The sequence below is a fragment of the Numida meleagris genome, chromosome 1 (genome assembly GCF_002078875.1).
Source record: "Numida meleagris isolate 19003 breed g44 Domestic line chromosome 1, NumMel1.0, whole genome shotgun sequence".
NCBI lineage: Eukaryota > Metazoa > Chordata > Aves > Galliformes > Numididae > Numida > Numida meleagris.
The window spans coordinates 176,468,115-176,492,259 of NC_034409.1; the positions used below are offsets into that span (position 1 = coordinate 176,468,115).

Genomic DNA, 24,145 nt, shown 5'->3' on the forward strand with positions numbered 1-24,145 from the left:
ACCACATTATCCTGCAATATTCTGCCAACACTGGAATCTGCTCTGAACCTAATGGGTTTCTTTAGCTTCCCAGAGCCAGAGGTTTCCTCCTTCCCCCACCCCCTGCAATATATTCCAGTCAATGACACTATTGAAATTTTGACAGTAATTTATATACAGTAACTGGCTGCCCTCAGATGAGACGCTAAACAATTTCTGTGCAGCAGGCTGCATTTTTTCTTGTGAAATACAGTAGTCTACTTGCCATCACATAACATTCACTCTCTTCTCCTTCCACACATAGTTTTTAAGCACTATTGGCAGTTTGCAGGAAGGACATTTGAAAAAGGATGATAAATAAACTTAAGGAAATATCCTTAGATAGGACCATCCATAAGTAACATTACTCACAAAAATAGTCCCCATGGCTTAGAAGAAACTATAAATATACCTCCCATCCTAGAAAGACAGTCAAGCATAGACTTCTCTTTATACTTGCTCTGTGTAGTGGTGGGACTGTGCACATAATTGAAGACAATCATGCATCTGAAGTGTTCACAGACCAACACATCCCCTTCAGGCAGCAAACCTTTCCTTGCCGAGCAGAGAGCCTCAGCAATGAGTCAGGCGGAGAGCTCCTACTCCCAACTCTGCAATAGCATTTCAAGGATTTGGAAGTTTTATTTCAGCAATGGAGGCTTCTCCTGTGTTAATGATCTAACTATATGTACACTTGTGCCGGGGAGGTTACTTTCTAATGTTTTTACTCCGTATTAGCATTCCCTGATTATCGTTGGTGTCCTGTCACACTGGGGTAGCCTTCCCAGATCCAAACATAGCTATATTGCGGGGGGAGTTGTTCCTGGTTGACAACTGTCTTTGTTACAGGCCACAGAGATACGATATTTCATGGAAAACAGGCTCAGATCCAGGCAGTTCCATCTGTAATGAGCTCAAATATGAACTTTGCATCCAAAAATCCTTTTGCAGCTTAGGCCTGAATTTTCAATCCAGATGTTAATTCCCTGGCTGTCCTCCTCTGGCACTTCATCACCTCCTCTTTTCCTCTTTGTGCATGAAAAAAAAAAAAACATTAAAAATAAGCAACCCCCCAAAAAATCAGCCACAATCCTTAAGAAGATCAAATTGGCATTGATGTCAAGTTTTGTGTGCGTGTATGTGATTTTAGATCAAAATCTAAGGGCTAGTAACATATTTACAGCAAAATTTCAGACAGAAACAAGTTTGGGGTGCACAGCAAGCACTGATGGCAGCCCCCCAGCCCTGCCCGCACCTCCTCACACCGGGGCAGTGCCATTTTCCTCACAGCCTCCTTTTGTCCCCTCAGCCAGCGGATGGGACAACACAGCCACCGCCACAATTGGGACAGCGATGCCAGCACTCCCTGGAGACCACTTCAGAACTTTTTTTTTTTTTCGCGGGGGAAGGAGCCCTTTGCGAGGCGGGCGAGGTTTTTGTAAGGTGGGAAAGTGCCACACGGTGCCCGTAAACACAACGAGGGCCGTAGGACAGCCCGCAACCACAGCGCCGCGCGGCCCCGCCGCCTCTCCTCAGGCAGCTCCAACCCCAACCCCAGCGGCCGTTCCCGCCCCGCCGCCCCGAGGCCCCTCCCCCCGCTGGTATGTGGCGGGAGGGGCGGCGGAGGAGGGGGAGAGTGGAATGACGCGGGCGCGCGGTCACGTGACGCGCGAGGAATGCTAACAATGTAGCGAATGTCCCGACTGCGCCCCGCACTGCGCCCGGGACGGCCGAGGCGGACGGAGATGGAGAGCGGCCCGCGCCGTCGGGGCCGCCGCCGCAGCGCTGCGTGACGGAGCCGGGAGGGCACCCCGAGGAGGTGAGGCGGCGAGCGAGGAAGGGCGCGGCGGTGCGGCTCTTCCCCCAGCCTGGCCGCCCCTTCGACTTCCACCCCGGATGCTTCGCTTCTCTGAGGGGGAAAGTTGGAGCCGGGGGGCCCGGGGGAAGCGGGTGTCCCGCGTGAGGAAGAGGAGCGCGGGGGCGGCTGTCGCGTCCCGTCACCCCGCCCCCTCCTCCCCCCAGGCCTCGCCGTTCCGTGCAGCGCTTTCTGGGCGCCGTGTGACAGCCCGGCGCGGGGGGACCCCTCGGGCCCGGCCCCCGCGTGGCGTACGGCCGGGGTTTTCCTTCTGGGAGCTTTCCGTCCGCGGGAGGAGCGGCCGTGGGGCTCCGGGGGCTTCGGCCCGGGCCCGACTTTCCCGCGGGGCTCTTCGTTCGGCCCCCGTCCCGCCTCAGCCCGCTCCGCCGGCTCGGCCTGAAGGTCACGGCCCGAATCAGCGCCTCAGCCCCGGCCCTGCCCGCCGAGTGCGGCCGCAGCCCCGGCCGCGGGACCCGCGCGTTGGCGCAGAGCGTTCTGCCTAGCGCCCCGGGACTGCGGCGGTCGCTGCTGGCCGTGTCCCACCGCCCTGTGCGGGCCGGCGCCCGCGCGTTGTGCTGGGACCCGGGTGCGGAGTTACTTCGGGACGGTTTTGTTAGCGGGGATGAAGGAGAGAGGGAATGATCTTGGGAAAAGTCCTGGTTTAAGTTCTTGCCGCTTTTAGCGTGTGTACACTTATAAAGGGGAACGTGGTTCGTAATGCACTGAAATTCTTGGCTCCTCTTCCCCAGGTTAGTGTTTAGACCTCCAGCACAAAGTGGCTAGGCTGTGTTTCTGTGAATTCCTGAGCCAAAAAGCCCAACGTGATGCCAGCATATTGGGAGCGAGAGGGCAGCTGTGTCCTTTCCTTAAAACTTCAGTCCTTACTTCTGCAGCCGTCAGTAGTTTGTCACCACCACGCCGGCACAGTTAGAGGCTGGGAAGCGTCTTGTCAGCTTAGGGTCTGGGACTTTGCTTCTGAATCACAACCGAGCCTTAGTTTCTTGCTGGTGTCCCATCCCATAGAGCCACTGGCATATGCAGCCTGTTGCTGAATGAAGAAACAGGAGTGAGTAGGCAGTGCTGCTGGGATGGCAGACTTCAGCATGTAAATTCAGCGTGGCTGGCTGGTTGGTTGGTTGCTGCCAGGCAGCTATTGATACTTCTCAGATGAAGGAAAAAAAAATCTCAGTTATTCAAAAATTGTTCTGTCTTGGTGTTGTTAAAAAATATTTGAAATATCTTCAGAGTAACAGGCAAACTTCTAATTAACACAGAATATGTAACACTTTGACAGGGAAAAAAAAAAAATCCCCTAGCACCTTAGGAGTATCTAATCAGAATGGCTTGAAGCTCAAAAATAATTCTGAGAAATCATTTCTCATCACAGCGAAAAGGCTGTGGATATATCCATGCTGTAGGCAAGGTGGGTTTTAGGATTCGGAGTTATCCAAATCCAAACATACAGTCAGCAATACTTAGACGCACTGTTCCTTTTGAGGCATATTACCCTTTTACTCACATATAGACTTTAAAAAGCAGGCAGCTTGTCTTTCTTTGTAAATTATCTGTAATGCTTAATGTTCTGATTTCTTGGCTGGTCATGAATATCTAGTTTAAAAAAAAAAACACCTTCTGCAAAATATGAAGCACATCTACAGTTAGCTCCAACTTACGTTGTTTCTGTTCTCATTTGTACCGTCTGAACAATCAGCGTTGCTTTCTGGTTTAGCAGTGCTGTGAATGCAAGCTGAAGAAGCTGCCAGCTGGCTTGACCTAGCGTTATTAGACTCAAGCCCAGGCTAAAGGTCACAGCAGTTCTTTATGCGAAGCATGTGTGTAAGTGGGAAGGCAGTCCTTTGTGGCAAAAAGGTGGGGAGGGCCGGAGCTCTTCCTGCTCGTCCCAGGCCTGTGGGTTGGCACAGGGTCTGAAAAGAGGAAGAACAACCCGGATTCCTAAACCCAGCCATATGGTGCCTGCTGCTGTCAGGAAAGGAAGGGCAGTCATAGATCACTTAATTGCTCTGTATCTTTCAAGTGTTGCGAGTTATGATGTAGTCCTAAAAAGGCTGTAATGCTGTTGTGCTTTTTAACACTTTACAAAGGCTGCGTGCTGTCTGTTGCTAAATTCTAAGTAGGCGAAATTCCATCATGATCCTTTTGTTGGTTTTATCTCTGTTGAACATAACAAAAGCATATCTTCTTGACTAATAGCTGATTTTGTGAAGATATCAAAATTTGAATAGTACTGTTGCTTTCTTTAAAGCAAGTGTTGTTGATAAGTGCCAGTGTGCATGTTTGCACTTATGTCACGCTTATATGAGTTAAAGTTGCAGGAAATCCTTATAGTGCTGAGTCGAGGATTCAAGACCTTTAATACGTTATAAGTAACCACTAGATAACTGCGCATTTAAATGTTAGCAAGAGATTGACATGGGTGTTCCCACCTGTGTGCCCTTCTTTGCGTGCTCTCCAGCTGTTTGATTCTAGAATTCTCAGCGTAGATCTGTACCACTTTTCAGCTCGGATGTGGTTCTGGGCTCGGCTGCTGTTGTACAGAAATTTCCCTGGCATGCTTAGTTAAGAGCATAAGACGTAGACAGTACCTAAAGTGATCAGTCTGTGCTCCTGCATTTCAAAGTGCTGAGCTATTATAAAAGAGTCTGGGCTCTGACTTGACTGTTATTCGCCCTGTGCTCAGTTCTTGTTTTAGAGGAGAGCTAGACTCTCTTGGCAGTAGACCTTGTGCTAATGAGGAGGTGATGATGGGCGTCAAGAGGTGTGTCCCATCCCCGGCCTTCACAGTAATAAACTGTTTGCTTGTCCGTGAGAAGTGGTGGTAAGTGTATAGAAATGGTTGTTTTGTTGGGAATGCTGTAGCTGTCCCAGGAACAGTTCTTGCATGAATGGAGTGTATGACAAGAATAAGGCTTTCTGCAGAAGCTCTTCACGATGTCAAAAAGAAAAAAATACTGTAGTCAGAAGCAAAGCCCCTTCATAAAGGGAGGAGGAGGGCTGGGAGAGAAGTTCCACTCTACTTCGGAGTGATACCAGTGCTTCGCTGTCATCTGTGTTTGCGGCTTCAAAACAACTCAAGAAAATTTCTGAGCTTCTCAATGAAGCGGCTGGAGCAGCAGAGTAATCACTTTGCGGATGCTGGTGCAGGTGGCAGAAGCAAACTTGTAGCATCAGTAGTATGTGATGCTTCTTTTTAATCCTTTTCTGAAATGCATCTTTATATAATGTTTGGCTTGTATAATAACGATGCCACAAAGACTCAGAAAATAAAGAATTCTTATTACCTCTTGATGCTGCAAGGATGTCGCAAGTTGCAGGGTAGCTCAGCTCTGCTCCCTAGTTGTGTAGTTGTCCTCGGCTGTGAGAGGGATGTGAAGCTGTATCACAGTCTGTGTTTCAATCTTATCTGAGCTGCTTGAGCTTCTTCAGCCTTTTGTGCTGTTACCAAGTAGCTCCTTCTCCCTATCTTTTCCTGTTAGGCACAGTTCAAGTATGTTTCATCCTATTGATTTTCTCCCCCTTCCCCCTTTAAAAATAATACAAAGAAATAAAACCCTTCTTCCAGTTCCAGGGTCAATTCTTACCTTCAACGTTGGCTAGAACATTCTGTGGAATGGTAAAATATCTTGTCACTTTGTTATTGAAATACTAGAAGTTGCTATGGTTAGAATAATCAATATTTCCATTATAAGTCTTTTTCATAAACTCTTGAAACTGAGCTCAGCTAGTGTAAAACAAACAAAATCTTAAGTGGGGGAAAAATGTTTCATGAGCATACTCTTCCTTAATTATGAAACAGGATAGGCTTGTCCAGGATTTGGTTATGCAATTGGATAGGAAACCTGCCACAATTAGGTAGTGTATGAAATTCTCAAGCTTTGTAGTTTCTGAGGTTTTTATTTTCATTTATTTTCAAAACAAAGCTTTAAAGAAAAATGGTTTTTTTATTATGTTGAGAAAGCCTTTTGAAATCCTATTCTTGAAAACAGATAAAGTGATAATCATCATTAATGGGAATCCAGCTGTGATAGCTGAATAGGTTAAACTGATTCATTTTCACTTGATTAATTGTCATGCTGTCCCTTCAGAGGTGTTTACAATATTAACTTAATTCCATGTGCTTTCCGTTTTCTTTTGTTTCAGACACCATCAGTCTGCGAAATGATGACTCCAAGGATTTTCTGTAGGAGACATGAAGATAGTGAGCTGAAGTAAAACGCTGGCAGAAACCTCTTGAGGATTTTGCCATTTTTCTTCTTCCCTTTGAAGGATTTATGTTTACAAGAAATTGATACCATTAAGTGACACTTTTTAGAAAGAAAGTAACTAAAAAAAAAACACCCTAAGAATAAAGCTGTATTTATGCTCAGAGAAAACTGGATTAACAATGAGGCCAAAGACTTTTCCTGCTACGACATATTCTGGAAACAGCAGACAAAGGTTACAGGAGATTCGAGAAGGTTTAAAGCAGCCATCCAAATCTTCAGGTCAGGGACTGCCTATTGGACCAGGCAGTGAAACTTCTCTGGACCCTAAGATTTTAGTAGGGAAGGATGCTGCAAGGCAGCAGCAGATGAGACAAACAGCTAAGTTTGGACCTTATCAGAAAGCTCTGCGAGAGATTAGATATTCTTTGCTACCTTTCGCTAATGAGTCAAGCACTGCAGCAGCTGTTGAAGTGAATAGGCAGATGCTCCAGGAGCTGGTGAATGCAGGTTGTGATCAGGTACGTATGAGTTCAAAGAGTGGGGAGTTGTCATTGTGATCAAAACAAGTTTATGCTTGGTCCTGAGGTAAGAATTTTGATGGTGGTTGTCAAGTTTGCTGGTTGGAAAAAATGCACCAACTCTTCTGGCAGTTGTGTTGCTGTGGAACTAGCTGAACAGATGAACTTGCTGTTGAAAGGCATGCCTAGTGTGGGGTTAGTTTGTGTTATGAAGATGGTTTGGTGACTTGTAGGACTTCCGTGATTTCTTAACTTGATGTGTAAGGCTTAACAGGGTAGCTTGTTTTTTTTTCTTCTCAGTACTGTAACAAGTTTTAGCTATGAGTATTAGGGTGGAATTCTTTCTAGTATGTGTAAACTCCATTCACTGTCAGAAGCAAATGGAAGAAATGACGTACGTGGTCTTTGAAGAAGCTCACTTGCTGTTTGCGAGGAGCAGGTGTAATTGGCTGGGTGCCTCTTCTTCCTTACCTTCTTTGCTTCCACCAAGGCACGGTAGCCCTGTCTCAGTTAAGGAGCTCAGCACGAAGATGCTCATTTTTATCATCCTGTGATGGGTGTTGGAATACCAGGGCTGCTGTGAAAGTAATGCTTCCTATTTTGTTATCTTTGTCCACCATGTCAGAGGCAGATGTTGGTGGCACGGCAGTAGAGGTTGAGCCTTCCCACCAATATTCCATTACATTTTGTCGCTTTGTGACAGATGGCAGCAGGGGGGCAGTCTGGCAGAATGGCGTCTGACATGGGAAGTGTGTATGAAGCGAATGTGTGTCATTGAATTCTTCCATGTGGGGGAAAAAATGGCACCCATTGACCTTCACTGATGCTTGGTGAACTTTCATGGAGACCAAACAGTGGCTGTGAGAATGGTGAGGCAGCAAGTGGTGTGTTTCAGTGTGGCAACGGTGGGTCACCTCCACTGGTGCATGTTGTTATGAGCGCTACATGCAGGCTCTTGTTCATCGCTGGCCAAAATGCGTAACTAGTAGAGGTTACTGCTGAGAGACAGGGCAAATGCTCAGCTACAAAACACTGTCAAATAGTGTTACTGTGCTCTTTGTATCTGTGGTAGTTTCCATAGAAATGAATAGGAGGCACTGCTTTCAGAGCAACCTATGTATGCTCTCAATTATGAGACCTTTCACCTAGAGCAGATCACGGCCTCTTTGTGCTTAGCTGCACGTACCTTGAATGTGCTTCGAGTCTTGGTGCTGACTTTTGCCTCTGCCCAATAATGGCTCAAAATTTCTCTTTTTAAGAGAGAGGAGTGTGCTGTTTCTGGTTCAGGGTCTCATTTCTGAAGGAAAAAATAACTTCCCATGTGACTAAATGACAGTTGTTTGTCAAGCTGAAACATTTCAGTTCCTAGTCCTTAATGTAAATTATATTTATTTAAAACTAACATGCTTTCTGTGGTATTTCCTTGATTTCAAAATTTAACCTCTGTTCATTCATGGCGGAATCTTAATCACTTGGCTCTCCTAGACTGTACCGTGAGTCTGTGTGATAAAACTAACACGAGGTGGTCTGTGTTTCTTTGGAGCTATGTAGGCATTGATGAGTGTTGTTCCTGTTCTAAAGAGTTTATGCTGCGTTAGACTCATCAGAGATTGCAGAGCCAGTGAGAAGTGCTGCAGTACAACTGAACCGCTTCCCGTTTCAGTGAAACAAGATGCTGTAGTGAACAATAATTCTGCATGTGGAACTGGAGTTCTTGCTGTCATCTTAAGCATGCCATGAAAACAGTGTTTTTTAGAACTCTACTATCCAAATTTCCCGAGCTGTTCAGGATGAGAACACTCCCTGTGCGTCTGAGCCAAGGTTAAATGAGCACAGCTGGATTCTGGATTGGAAATGTGCATTTGGTAGGTTACACGGACAAATCATTCACACACAGAACAAGCTTGCTGAAATCTTGGAAGGCATTTTGAGCACACTGCAGCACACAAATGTGGAGCCAATGTATAAACCAGAAATACCTGAGCACCTGTTAAAATGTCTTGGCATTAAGCATAGCGTAATGCACTGTATTTGCAGTATTTTTAGCTGTTTTGCCTTAAATCTTGATACAATGGTTTTACTTGTTACAGAGCACAGAAAATGAGCACTGTTCTGATACGGAGATTTTTTTGCTACCTTCTTAACTTGGTGCTGCATTTTTGTGTTTTTCTGTATGGCTGTGATTGTTCCATCATAGCATTTAGCTTTCTTCCCCAGCTGAGACTTGTTATGTGGGAATGGATTTATTGGGGCTAACCCTTTGGTGTGTCCTGAGTTCAAAACCTAAGCATGAGCAGGATCACATTTGGTCAAAGTCCAGGCAGGGATTCCAAAACTGGATTTCTGGTGTCTGAAAGTGCTGTGTTTCCTGATGTGGGTCCAGGCCATATGAAGCTTGGCCCTCTCAGGGCTTTGTGAATGAATGGAGCTGCTTGAGTTGGTGTGAATGGTATCTGGCCCTGGGGAGTGGTGTAGGGTGACAGCCCTGATTACTACATCTGGATTCTTCCTTTCTTCCTGTTGTCTGAACTGCTTTGAATTAACTGTTCAACTGTTTCAGAGCAGAATGTGAAGTAATTTCATCAGCCATCCCAAGCTCCCTTGCCCTTGGTTGTGAATCAAAACTTTAAAATCTCAAGCACGGGGACATCTTCTGTAGTCCAGTGGGCAGCTAACGGATCTCCAGCTGAACAGAGTAAAATCAGCTTCTGTTTCTTTGGGGACGGTTTTATTTACATCTGGACCCGGTCCTAGTGCGAGGCTGGTAAGAGGACTTTGCTGCCTCCTTTTCCCTCTGGCCTGGGCTCTTTCCTTATATTTATTTTTTTTCCCACTGCAAACTTCCTTAAATGCCAGAAAGAAGTATGTGAGAGTGGAAGGACATCAACCCATGGATGACCTACTTCAGCCTTCCCTTCCAGCGAGCCTCAGAGTATAAGATCTTATCCTTCCTGCCCTGCAGATCCTGTTTTGCAGACTCCTAATCAGAGGTTTAATGGTTACGAGCGTCTGAAGTTGATGATTAGGTAGATTAAGAAGCTCTTAATCATGGGTGTTCTAGGAAGCGTGAGAAACTCTAACAGTCAGTTATGTGACTCTAACATTAAATTTGATCTTGTGTGAGCTCCATTTTCAAACTGATATTGTTTGGTGTTGTAGGTGGTGCTGTTGGGCAGTAATCCTGGCTGCGCTGATGATCTGTTCTGATGCACACTGTGCCAGGATCAGCGTTCTTCCTTTTGTTTATTGGGCCACAATAAGGATTTCTGGAAGGACAAAGGGGAATGGTGGCAAGGAATGAAGAGTTACGTTTTTAAGAATGGGAAAAGCGTTGATGAGGGAAGGTGCAGAGAGAGAGGAAGAATTAAGATCGGTTTGAAATTGGCTTAATTAAAGAAAAAGGAAACATCATAATCTTTTTTTCCTTTCCTCATGCTCTGTGGAAGACCCATGCGGACAGGAAATTGGTTATAGGCTGGCTGATAGAAATAACAAGTATACAGAACGTGGTGAAATTCACAGAGTAAATACAAAAGTCATGTCTTTGGGTTACAGTCATTCTAGTTGTTACACGTGCCGACAGATTCTTTCAATTGATTAGGAAGTTGCAAGTGTCCTTTTGAACGGCCCGTGTTCCCACACAAAGATTTGTTTTCAGCCATTTGTGTTGCTTATAATTTCATGGTGACATTCGGCTCCAGAAACCTTATGGGGAGTTTGCTGTTGAGGTGACAGGTGCCAGGATTACGCTTTTTTTTAATATAATGATACAAAATTGCAGACAATCATAGTTCTTCTGAAACAAGTGGAGTAGCTAGTCTGTTCTTTGGTGAAGTCATCTCTTCAGCAGTAATTGTCTAATGAGCTTTAATCAAAGATGATCAGTGCAGCACAAATTGTTTTGAGACCTACAGAACATAACTGCAACAGGCCTGACCTTATTTGTTGCAAAATCTTGAAGCCGAGAGTGCTGCTAATACACTGTTATTTATTAAGTACAACTCCTTGGGCTTGAAAGTGTAACTTACAGTTGCTGCGAGGGCATGAGAGCACGGGGTGTTGATCCTGTGGGCAGGCAAACCGCTGGAATCACCTGGGGCAACTGGACGGCGTTCGGGCGCAGCGCTAAATGCAGCTGCTGTTGTGCATTGAGTTTTTCTAATGAATAGATGCAATTGAGCATATGATCAGTGACATTCCACCAACCTGAATGGGCTGTACTGTACTTACTGTACTTCCTCTGAACATAAACAGCCGCTGACATTGTAATTTAGAGTGGGCTGCAGCAGTTCTGGATGAACTGAGGAATGTTATACATTTGTCAGTTCTTTTCCTCAAGCAAACCCTTTCTCTTTGAGCCGTGGTGGACTTTCTGAGTGAAGATTTCTAGTCAGCTTGAATGGGCAGCTATTTTTAACAATGATGTTTTAGGATTTTTCAGAGGCTACATATCTCCGGGAACATGCAGCACGTACTATACCCTAAACAACTGTGTGCATGTGAAGCATGAAAGTCCTTATGCTTCACTTCTTCCAGAGGCTTTTAATAAATATCTCCGCAATAAAGCTTGTATACCCCACCTGTGCCAGTATCGGAACATTCAGAAGGGGAAGATCTGTCCTTTGGGCACTAATTACAGTGTATTTCAAGGAACTGGAGTGGTGTTTGAGGGTACTGTAATGTATGTAAGAATATCAAGCTGACCAACTTGTCATTTGCGTTACACTGAGTTCTGGGAATTCAGTTTGTAGAAGTATGTGGGTTGGGTTTTTTTCCTTCTTGCACTGCAAGATTGTCTTGAGCTTCTCATCATGGATTACATCCTTTTTATTAGTATGTATGGAGAACTAGTGTTCTGTGTCATAATTGCATGTAATCCTTGTGCTATCTGACTGTGTTACTGAGCAGTATGACTTGTTTTTCATCATTGCTTCAAGGACGGAGGAACCAGATGAAACACGTCTTTTTGTTTTGGTAACATGTTACAGACAATGTGTAGTTGGGGTTTTGCTTCTAGTAAAATACTTTTTGCAGTTTATTTGCTGAAGAGGTGAAGCCTAGGAAAGGCAGCTTGCCTTCAAGGTGAAGGTCAGTGAATTTTGTAATAGCCCTGAGTGAATGGGGGGAATTAATTTCATAACATTTGCTGGTCCCGTGACAAAAGTCTTCTGCTTTGATAAACTTTAACTGTGTTGAGAGTTCTGGTGTCCAGGATGAACACCTTAATCGTGTTCTGAGTGTTTTAGGTGCAGGTCTTGTTAATGAAAAAAGACTGAAGAATAAACTGTCAGAAGGTTGTCTGGGTTATTTGTCAAAGATATCAACCGAGTCATCAATCACAAGCTCTTTTGCAGGACAGGAAGGAATAAGTATTTGTGGGTTACTGGGAAAGAAAAAAAAAAAAAAAGGACCTTCTAATGAGGGCACTCGCTGCTGAATGTAGGGGGGGAATTTTATTTTAGCAACTGATGTAGATTTCATAATTCAGGCCAACAGTCTCCTGTGTTTTCTTTTACTGCCTAATTTGAAGGTAGGTTGTTCACTCTGTCATCTCTGCTGGCTATTTCAGGAGCTTGTTTCATAACCTTTTGCTGTAGTTTCTTTTATTTGTAACTTCTCTTCTGTTTTGACCTTTTCCTTATTTCTGAGAAATTTCCAATGTCTTCCAGGGTTCATCTATCAAGGCTTGTAAGGGAGTGTGTTTCTGTACCCACATGCCTGAGATTGGCCCCTTAAGTCATTTCAGTTTTTAGCTGCTTCGGAAAACAAATGAGTCACAGCTTTCCAGGGGCTGAAAGCAAGAGGTGAGGAGTGTTCTTGAGCTGATACCTGCTGACTCCTCTCTCTTGTATCCCTGTTCTCTTGTCTCCAGCCTTCCCATCAGTTGCTGTCACTTCTGATGATGCTGCCGTAGTGAATATACTTAAATCCTCTAGGTGTCATTTTGCATTTCCTGCAATGTATTGGGGAAGGTATTCTGTGAATTTCTTCTGTATGATTGTGGCTTGGTCTTGCAGAAGGGAGACAGATAATTCTGCCCTCTCTTGCTTTTTCACCTTGGAAGAAATACTCTTGTGGTGGCAGGTGATTTGAGGTGCTGCTTCTCAGGACAAGATGTGTCTTCTTGGCTCGGCAGCTCCACGTTGCTTCAGCACAGAGCAGGACTCCGGGGTGTCTTGAATTCTGCCCATTATTCTCATTGGTCTCCTTTCTTAGACAAATTACGCAGAATAAATTGGGACATCCTAGAATTACTTGAAATGGCAACAGGAATGGGATGCCAAATTTCAACTGTAGATCCATATTAGTCTCACGTTATGTTAAACTAATGCGCCCTTTTCTTGTCAGGAAATCATTCTTGGAGTTAGTATAACAGTCTGAAATCACAAATTGCTGTAACAAGCTACAGGATTAACTCACAGTGGATAGTTGTAATTATTGTAATTTAATTGCTAGGAGAAGGTCAAGCTATTAATCTTTGTGATGAGGCCATTTCCTTTTTTATTAAAATCAGTAACAATTCTGCATCAGCATTAATTTCAAGCTCTGAATAGAAAAGCTTTTGTAATCAAAAGTAAAGGTTGCCATTAGCATAGCAGGAAGTTGCTATCACAATAGTATTAGGGTGTAACTGTTCCTTTCACATTTTTGTCATTCTCAGACTAAATCTCTGCTGTCATTTGCAGCATGTATCTGAGAGTGATGCACGCTGTGGTTTTACCCTGAGCCTGGAAATTAGCATCTTTGCAGGTGTATGTGTTTTTAAAAAATAAAAAAATAAAAAAAATTGAATGGAGCCTTGAAATTTGGAAAGAAATGTCAGTAGAACTTCACGCAAAGGCCTTTTACGTGCTGCTGCCCTTAGATTAGAAGTAACATAACATGTTCACTTTGGAACGTTTTTAATTCAATTATTTTTTGTTAGTCACTAAACTAAATAAAAGTGCATTTTAAAGCTGCTAATTGAAATCACTAGAAAGTAAATAAAAGTCCCTGATTGCTTCTTGTATGGTGTACAGGTGTGTGCCATTTGCATGGAGTAATTTTTATAAAGCATGGCTAAATATACGTAGATCAGCTTAGAAGAGTAAGCTGCCTTCCTCCCCGCTTTTTTTCTGTTGTTGTATTCACAGGAAAATATTTTGAAGCTACTTTGAAGTTACTTGATCAGCAGAACTGAAACTTAAATCACTTGGAGTGGGGAGAGGGAAGGAGGGGCGGGAATTTCATCCATATCTTTTGTAGAAATACTGACATTGCCATGTATGTAAGCTTACAGTAACTTAAATTACGAGAGTGTAGCCAGGCATTTGATTACATAATATAATATGCTAAAAGAATCAAAGCTACTTTTATTGTATTTTATTTATAAAATATAATCGCCAGATCTCGTCGTATTTGCCCAAGGGCAGAAGGAAGATGCTGTGACTCTACGCTTCCTGAAAACATGGCAGTACTGCAACTGTATGTCTATTTTCTTGAAATACTCAAGATGCTGGCTAAGTTCTTAGTAGGCCACTGCTGGAAGGACAAACAGTGACCAGCACGGCTGTGCCTGGGAGGTACGGACAGGAAATTGCCCTGCTATTGCTCCGCAGTGACTGTGCGTCGTGACACAGTAGCAGTGCTGTTGGATCCCAGGGTCAGTCCTGTCACCTCCAGCAGATCACAGTGTGGCACACTCTGCATCACGGTGCCCCGTAACCTCCCATAAGTCAGGCTGCAGCCTTTGTTCCTTGGGTGCTGTCTGTCTCTGTGACTTGCCAATGCACGTACGGAATCATAGACTCACTAAGGTTGGAAAAGACCTCCAAGATCAACTAGTCCAACCATCTGCCTATCACCAATATTTCCCACTAAACCATGTCCCTCAGTACAACTTTAAATGTAGGCAGCCTGTTCCAGACCTAACTGCTCTTTTGGAGAATTTTTTCTTGGCCTCCAACCTGAACCTCCCCTGGTGCAACTTGAGGCCATTCCCCCTCATCCTGTTGCTGTTACCTGGGAGAAGATGCTGACCCCCACCTCACCACAGCCTCCTTTCAGGCAGTTGCAGAGAGTGATAAGGTCTCCCCTGAGCCTCCTCTTTTCCTGACTGAACAATCCAAACTCCCACAGATGCTCTCTGTCAGACTTGTGCTCCAGTCCCCTCACAGCTTCATTGCCGTTCTCTGGCCACGCTCCGGGGCCTCAATGTCTTTCTTGTAGTGAGGGCCCAAAACTGAATACAGCACTTGAGGTGTGGCTTCCCCAGGGATGAGAACAGAGGGGTGATCCCCTCCTTGCTCCTGCTGGCTGCACTATTTCTTACGCAAGCCAAGATGCCATTAGCTGTCTTGGCCACCTGGGCATACTGCTGGCTTGTGTTCGGCTGAGCATTGACCAACAGCCCCTAACACAGTAAAGAGAGAGATGAAGGAGACCTTCAAGCTGAGCCTTCATGGTGATGGCAGCTACTGTTTTTCTTACTTAATGGGAATATCCATTATGTAAGCTCTCTGCACATCTGCTGATCACCAAAATACTATTACTGCTGGAGTATCTTTGACTTGCCATTGCTTGGTGTCTGGATGCCTTCCCTGATGTCGAATGTTTCTGCTGAGGTGGTTCTGACAACTTGGTCTTGATGGGGTCACCCAGCTCTAGTTGTAGCACAACAAAGTGAAATGGAAGCATTCTGGTGATCTTACCTTGCCATCTGGACTGTCACTGGCAGCTTACAAATTGATATGTGAAAATCAGGTTTCACCCAAGAGATGCGTGTGTTCATGTACGTGTGATGACAGCAGTGTTTGCATGGTACCAGCTGTTAGCAAAGAACATAATCCGTAGGATTTGTTGCTCTGAATGTTTCTTTTTCAGTTTAAGTAAACAAGATATTGATGTTTGAGGCTGCATTCTACTTCCCTGCAGTGCAAGAGATGGACTTCCCTGATCAGAAATTTGTACTCTTCATTTTAACTGAAGCCAAGCAATTAAAAATGTTTCCCTGGGAGGGAAAGGAAGAAGAGAGCAGGAGAGGATATGAAAATAGTTTTTAGAGAATTATTTCGAGGTCAGTTCATTTTCAGAAGGCTGAAGCCCAAGAACACCGTGTACCAGTAACTTTCTGAATCAGGTAACAGCTGTGGCAGGACAGCCCATGAAAATAACTGTTCTGTGCAGCTATGCCTTTAATTGTTCTTGGTGTATGTGTGCATATCATAGAATCACAGAGTCATAGAAGCTCCAATCCCCCTGCCGCAGGCAGGGCCACCAACCTCCACATCTAATACTAGATCAGGCTGCCCAGGGCCCCATCCAACCTGGCCTTGAACACCTCCAGGGACGGGGCATCCACGACCTCTCTGGGCATATCTGAAACTGTTACTGCAACACATGCCATGTTCTATGTTTAGAAAAAAGTAGTCCAACATCAGTGGAAAAAATGTTGAGGTTTAAATGTAGGTTAAATAACTGAACATTTTGTGGTTGTTCTCCATATTCTTCGTTCCTCTAATGCATGACTTGTAAGTAATTTGATCAGAAGTGTATAAAGATGCAGTGTATTACTCTTTACATAGGTAAAATGATAGAAGGTTAATGATACTAGGTGATAATACACAGAAGTTCCTGCCCTTCAAATGTATCGACTTTAGTAGAATAACTGGCAGTGTGAAATTACTGCAGTGTGTCTATATGGCTAGGTTTGACTTATCATCCCCTATTTATGAATCTGTTGGATGTGCATTATTTCAGAACAAAATGTAGGCAAAGGCTCGGAGATCATTGTTGCTGCTGCTCTGTAGCATCCTTCAAGAAACGTTTAGATATAGCGTTGAGAGACATGGTTTAGTGGGGTTATTGGTGGTATTGGAGAATGGTTGGACTAGGTGATCTTGTAGGTCTTTTCCAACCTAGCTAATTCTATGGTTCTGTGATTCTCTTCATTTTGTTCTTCTGCTGTATTTAATGTCAAGTATATTTAAGGTTGTTCTCTTTGATACCTTCTGGTATCAAACTGGTTGTTCAGTTGCATTGTTTTCTGCTCGACTGGTTTGAATAACTAGTATTCAAGATCTCCCTCATTATTTTTTCCATGTGCCTCTGAATATGCCAAATTAATTACATAAATACTTGCAAAGTATTAGGAAATAATTATTCTATAGGCTTCAACCTTTTTTTTAGGTTTAATGTGACATGTTAAGGAACTGCAGTTGCAACTGGACTTGGGCAGTACATCCCATGTGTTTTCATTGCCTCACTGTGTTCCGTTTAGTGTCAGGATGCTGCAGTCTGTGCTTAAATTAGGCACCTGTCCTACCTCAGCTTTCCTTCTAGCCAGATTTACTCCGTTCATTCTGTGTTCCTGCCAGATGTCAGCCTAATAAAGGTGCATAATCTATTTCAGTTAATGAACTGCAACCTTGGAACTATTAATACATGCAGGGTATCTTGGTTTATGGAAACAAAAATCTGCCTGTCCCAGTTAAAACATTTTTAAGTCAAGATAAGTCCAGTCAGTACTGAGTTGTTCTACTCCAGATCCAGGTAGCTGCTAAACAATGTCTGTTCCACCTTGATGAAGCTTATTTTTTGGTTGTCCAACTCATTTTCTTCACCGTGCCCTCAACGGATCTGCTGCCTGCGTGTGATGCCCAGACATGGGAGCAGGCAGCTGTCCGTGTGCTGCAGCGGCCCGCATGTCTTCTCTTTCAAGCGCTCCAGCACTTGCTGTGCTATAAACTCAGTTCCATAGTCCTTTCTGCACCTTGGCGTGCCCTCCCATTCACAAGATCATTTTATTATATTCCCTAATGCTAGCACTGAATTCATTGAATGCTTTCTTGAAGATCTGTTTTGAAGAACCTGTGAAATACGTGTGGTATTGCAGTCATGGAGATGGTGGGGAGGTGATGTTGGTGTGGTGTTCTGCAGCACAAATTGGAGACCTGGTGCCTAGAAGATGTGTACAAGTGGGTGAGCCTGTTCCCCATACTACAAAAGCACGTCCTCACAGTGTTGCCAGCAAATTCGAAAGCTAGCCACAAGAATTTTCTTGTGCGTTGGTTTCCGCCCCCTCCACCCGCATCTCTGCTTATTGAGAAGTGAACCTTCAGGGGTTCTTTACCACATGAAAGCAGCCTAGAAAAAGTATTTTTTGAAACATCTTCAGTGCTGTAAAGCCTGTAGCAGATCGGTTCTCCAGGAACTTTGCTGTGGTATGTAAGTGTTAGAAACTGCTGGAGGTTGAGAACTGCTGCAGCAGGCCCTGCTCTATGCCGATGGCCAACCCAGGTGCTCAGGGCAGGCTGTCATCTCCTGAGCCTGGGCCATATCCCCGCAGGAGGCTGAGGAGAGCCCGAGCTGCGGCACGTCTGCGCCAGGCTCTGGTGCTGGAGGTAGCGCTGCCTTCTGCCAGATTCCTGGGAGGGTCAGAATGTCCTGCTGCCTGTTAGCATCTCTAGGAATGCTGTTTTGCGCAATGAGCTGTACTTTGTGTTTGACAGTATTTCCTCAGTTTTCATAAGGGGACGTTTTCGTCCTCCTTCCTTGTGGAGGGGGGTGGATGGATGTGCTCACTTCCTCTCTCCCTCAGCCTCGGAATGGTACTCTGCACCACACAAAGCCCTGAGTTAGACTACCAGCCCTCTGGCACGCAAGTTTTGGAGCCCACTGGTTTGGGGAATATCTTGCCACCAGGCTGCTATTCTGCTTTATTTTGCCACTTTCATGTAGGATTGTGGTTACCTGGTCTAGGAAGAGGCTTCGTGGAACTAATTTTTAATTTCCCCTTTTTCTTTCTTTCTTTCTTTTTTTTTTTTTTTTTTTTTTAACATTGAGACCATGGCAGCTAATGGATAAAGGAAATATTACTGCTGAAGAGATTTAAATGGTTGGGAAAGTGCTGGCTGGCAATAGGGAGGGCACAGGGGAAGCTCAGTAAGGATGATGCCCCTGCTGAAGAGCAGGCAGGAACTGGATGCCTGAGCCACGTGCGGTGTTTGAAGTTGACTTTGGGAGGAGGGCAGTTGGGCTACAGGCTGGAGCTTCCAGTGCTGAGAGGCATCTTCCCCCACCTGCCCTGCCTGCTGACTCTAAAGGCTCCGCGTTGCTCCTGGATTCCCTCTGCTTCATAGTTTTTATGTGCTTGCTGTGTAAATTCAAGCTTAACCGCTCATCTGCCCACGTGCTCTGCTCACAAGGCTGAATTGCTTTTTGGTACTGTAGATAACTCCCTCCTCTATTCCAAACATCTTGCTTCTACGCTCCCTGCAATGGTGGTTCCTGCTGTTGGGAAAATAAAGGATTTGCTTTTTATGTAAAAATAGCTTTATTGTTTCCATACGCGAGTAGCAATTGGTACAGGCATATTTCCAGGTCAGCGCAGAGATGGGGTTGGATAGCAAAATCCTCTGTTCCAAAAATGGGCTGGAACCAGCAACAGTTCTTGCTGTACTGAACAAACCTAGCTGGCTTGGAGAGAACCGAGCTCCCTTTTTTGGGTGCACACACAGCATGCTGGTATTCTTCCACTACGGAGCGGCACCCAGCGTGGCAGTAACGAACACTTTGCTCTGTTAAGGGCTTAGCTTAGTTTTACATTTTTCTCATCTTTTTTTTTTTTTTTAAATAGTGGGCATGGTTTTTGAATAAAAGATTGCAAAGGAAAGTTTCTTAGGCCACAGCCTTGAAAGTATGGCGGAGCAGAGTGCCTACAGCTGTCAGTGCTTAGAGAAGCTGAGCAGAGGGGACGTGTGCAGGAGCAGCCTGTATAATTCCACAAGATTGTGCTCGGTTGGGTACCGAGTAAACAAACGGTCAGTGTGCAAATCTTGGATAAAGTTGCTCTGTGCTTGTTTAGACAGTCCGGCTGGACTTTGGATTTCGTTCTCTATGGTAGCTGGCTTGTGAATCTCTCCTGGCTCGTTGCCATGTATTTCTTGATTTATATGATTATGATGTTTGTCTTTTTCATATTTTGCTAGTCCATTTTTTTCCCTCCTTCAGTCTTAGCTTAGAGGTCTCTTTAAGGCCTTGAAAAGCTAGCCTGCTTGAATTTTCCCTTTGTCTTCACAAAAATCGCTACTGAAGTAAGAAAAAATCACAGAAGGGGAATTAGAGGCAGCTTTAAAAATGTTCCTTCAGAGCAGAAGAGCAAATATAACATGAATAAAAAACTCAGCTCTGCTTCAGAGTTGCAAACTGTTCTATTCACCAGAGAACTGTTAAAGCTAGTCATTTTTGGCATAGTATCGATCAGGGAAGCGTGACAAAGTGCAGTGGAATGCACTGAGCTGCGATCCAGCCTGTAGTGGTATATGACTTTAGTGCATGGAGCATGGCAGGAAGTGCTTGGGGGTGGGGAGGCCTTTTCTTTTCCTCAGCTGCTGGGAACTGTGACCTCCTCCCTCAGACCCCACCTGCACCAGCAGAGGGTCCCTTGGATACCGTGGGTCAGAAGACAAAATGCAAGAAGTCCACACAGTCCAAGTTTCTGGGAGGATTTGGTTCTGTTCTCTCAGCACTGCACTGTGGAGTTCTTGGGCCACGAGATGGGAAAGCTGGGAAAAGTAATGTGTTTGGGATTAAAGAGCAACTGTGCATATCTAGACTGGGCCTGCATCCCCAGCCCCACCGTGCTGGAAGGTTCTTAGATGCTGTCTTCATTGAAATCAGTAGTAAATTCTATTCATTTCATTAGGCCAGAGCTTTGCTTCTTACTTTGGGTGATGAGAGTCCCCCTGTTCCACCAGTACACACACATGCTGTTTGGAATTAGGTTTTGGCATAGATTTTCGCCATAAGTGGAAGTGTGTTCAAATTCATTTAATATCTGCAACTTAGAATTTTAGTTTACGTGGACAGTTAATTATCACCTGCAGCTATACTTAATAACCAGTTAAGGTACTCCTCTCTTCTGAAGTGCACCTGATATTCTCTTTCTTTTTTTTCCTCTAAATTATGATGATGGAGTCCTCAGAGTTTTTCAGGCAATTGTAACAATGTAAGAAAACACAGTGATGCCATTCCTGGATGAACAGGATCTGTGCTGTAACCTGTGTGTCAGAAATTGGGGAAAGCTTGATGTGGGGTGGATCACATTACCAGTGTAAATTGCTAACAAGTTTCAGTGTTCACCTGGGGTTTCATATTTGCATTGCTCCATTACTGCAATAATCAAACACAAGGGCACCGTTCTGTTGGCATTGCAGCAGCGGTGTGTGGTGCTGCAAAAAATGAGGCTTCTACTCAGAAGGTGTTACATCCAGAACTGACATTTCTAGGGTGGGGATGAAGGAAAGCACCAACACAGAAAAAGGAAAAGGGTAACAATATTTAGTGTGTTTTTCTTGTCCTGCCTAGATCTCTCTCATTCTTACCTCACTATTTGCTTCCTTAATCCTCTTCAGGTGGCGATCTTGATGTATCAAAGATGGGTCAATGTTCAGAGCAGCAGTAAATAAGCAGTGAGCTGGTGGAGTGTCTAGGCTGTATACTCCATGTTGGAAGGAATGCAGAAGTTGGTTGACAGGTCACTTAGATGTGATGAGCACTGAAATACTAATTTGAAGTTCATTTCGCGTTTATGGTCATAGAATCATAGAATGGCTTGGGTTGGAAGGGCCATATAAAGATATCCAACTCCAACCCCCTGCTGTGGGCCGGGACACCTTCCACTAGAGCCTGTGTAGGTCCTATTTAAAATGTAGGCTGTCCAATTGTTACAGGAAGTAACAAGATGCATATGGAACTACTGTGAATGTGTTAATGTTTCCTTTGCATGGCGCTCCTTCAGATAGTTCCAGCATTTCAGGTATGCCATGTTCTGGAATATAAATACAAGTTTTAGTTGTGGGAGAAAGCGCTGAAGTCAGGTTTCTACACATACTTGTGTCTGTACTCATACTTCTGAAATTGCTTATCACTGACTTTTGCGGTTAGTCTCTGAAGGTGGTGGCAGTTACTGAAAAGCTTAATTAAATATGAATTGTAACGTCAACAGTTTTGAGACGTGATGGATGCCTTGGAGGAAAAGAACGGACAGTTGAAATGCTTGTTATGAGAAGTGAATGTCGAACTTGGAAGCAAACTGTTGTCTGGAAGCAAATTTGAATTCTGATGCTCAGGAACCATTAAATGTGCAGTTCTGGGTTTTACAGCATTGTCCAAAGCAGTGTGCACGGAGGTGGGAGCCCAAGTTAAGGTGTGCACATGGGAGAAGTGAGGAAAATGGCCCCAGGATGATCTCGTGGAGTAGAGTGGTGTAGTGTGAGCTCACCACCCAAATACAGAGACCATGTCCATGTATCATTGCCATGGGTGCTCAGCTTTGTTTTGAACGTGGTGTGCTCAGGGAGTACAGCTTTCCTCAGAGCAGTGTGATGCAACATGTGTTTAACAGCACTTGGCAACACGCACACAGGTTAGAAATCAGTAGGAGTACTGTCTCCTCCCAGTTCTAGTAGGGGAAATTTAGGAATTTGGAGCTTGATTGCCTAACCAGACGTATATCCTTACCTTTGGCAGCTCTGTAGAACAGGTGCATGGAAACTATATTTTCTTACTTCATCCAGAAACCTCACCAGTGCGCCACTGCACGTGGTAAGATCTTGGCTTCTGGGATGCTGTCTGGTGAAACCTTCCTTGCATGCCCTATGTTGCTGTGCAGGTTGCTTGCTAGTACTGTCCCGACAGAGCACTGACCAGGCTTCTTTCTGCTTTTGAAATACTTGAGAAGAGTTTTGCCCTGGGTCGTTTTGCCGTAGGCACCCCTTCCAAGAATATCATCTCGAAGAAGAAAAGTGATTACTTGTCTCTTCCCGCTTTCTTAACATGTTGCACCCTTAAGGATCTCTGAAGAAGCACAGCTGTCTCTGAACAGTGTTCATCCAATTGAGCGCGCCTTGTGATAATAGCAAAGCCTGAGAAATAATTGCCATTTGTTTTCCTACCACGTGACATGGCTTAACAGTGTTGGGAAACAGCGGTCTCCTAAAATTTCTTGAAAGAGGGAGGTGAGGAGCATCTGTCTGCTGCTAGGAGTATTGGTAAGCAGTGGTGTCAGCACTGAGCCACTTGGCCAAAGGCACTGCTTCAGCTGTGGAGGGAGAATGAGGGGAATTGTGCCCTCCGCTTGGCTTTCCTCCATCTCTTCTGTGTCAGCTGAAGGCAGTAGAATTCAGACCACTTCAGAGTTCAAAATACTATATTTCCATAAGACATATACTTCTTAGGGAATGGATCCAGTGTCTTCTGGAGTCAGTGCTACAAGATCTTTATTGGCTTGATAGAGTGAGGCTTTTTTTTCTTCCTCCTGTGGTTTAAAACTGCTTGTCTAACGTGTTGATTTATATCCTGTTGTGTAAGGCTGCTTCCCCTTGGCAATATCTTTTTAAGATGATCACATGTATTTCTGAAAAATGTCCTATTGCTGCCTTGAAATATTAGGTGCTAACTGCACAAGTTAAGAGGGATTACCTTGTTAAACCTAATGTGACACCAACACGCGGAGTGCTGCAACTGAAAACTTCCTTCTGGCAATGTGGAAGGGGGTAAAAAGAATAAATAAACCACCAACAACAAAATACAAAAGCACCATCTTATGATGTGGGGTGTTGTTGGAAGAGTATCCATTCAGCTGAGAAGTTTGCAGGTTGGTGTACAGGAAGGAGAGGAGCTCCTGCGGAGCTGCTGCCTTCCCGCTCGTCCCTCCCCACTTGTTCCCGCAAGCGGCGCTGGCACCGTGCTTGCCGAGCTGAGTGGTGACTGCTCAGGGATCCAGTCCAGGTTAAAAATAACTTTTTGGTTTGGTGGGAGAGACACGAACACAACTGGGGTACGGCACGGGGCATAGAAATGAGTAGAGAAGTTGAGAGCGGTGGCAGCTGCCTCGGCTGTCGACCGCCACCAGAGAGAAAGCTCAGGCTGTGTTCCCCATGCTCCTTCTTCCAGCTGTGCTCCAGAGATGGCCATCAGCTTCCCGCGGCCTCTCCTCCTCCTCTCACCCAGGTTTGGCTGCCCCAGCTGAGCTGCTGCTGAACTTAACCCTTGCTCACTTGGCTCAAAACAAGCTGAGTTACCTTCAGCAGCTCGCTTGGAAGTCTTTGCAAACCCAGCTGTGAGCGGTCAGGCAAGGGGCAGTTGTTTTCGACACAGTTGCAGCTGGAAGGTAATGTGTGCGTGCTGAGTTATCAATGCTGAGTGTGCTGGCTGTAGTGGTGTGGTCGTTTTTCATGTTCCTGTGGCTGATCTCATGGATTGCTAATGGCAGATTTGTGAGGAGATACTGATGGTCATGGGATGGCTTTGAGGAAGATCTCAGAAGAGGATTTCTTTTCTCACAACAGCCCAAAATACATGTGACAGCCTTTGCGTGTGAGTGGAGTGGAGCAAGAAGGGTGATTCTTCAGCACTGTGTGTGTCTTGGTTATTTGAAGTGTGCCACTTTACCTATAGCCAGTAGAAACAGCGTCAAGGTGAGCTGAGTGAAGGTACTCCTAAGCAAGTACAAGATAAAAAGAGGGTTTACAAGGGCTGTTGTGGAAACC

The 24,145-nt window shown here is 44.8% G+C and overlaps 1 protein-coding gene across 1 annotated transcript in view; it reads left to right on the plus strand.

Moving 5' to 3' along the window:
- The window catches only part of LATS2 (large tumor suppressor kinase 2), a 47,527-nt gene continuing 25,062 nt past the window's right edge, over positions 1,681–24,145 (plus strand). The window contains exons 1-2 of the mRNA XM_021379610.1: positions 1,681–1,837; positions 6,032–6,614. Of these exons, the coding sequence (XP_021235285.1) occupies positions 6,276–6,614 (339 nt within the window). The 5' untranslated portion in view covers positions 1,681–1,837; positions 6,032–6,275. The remainder of the gene's footprint in view (positions 1,838–6,031; positions 6,615–24,145) is intronic.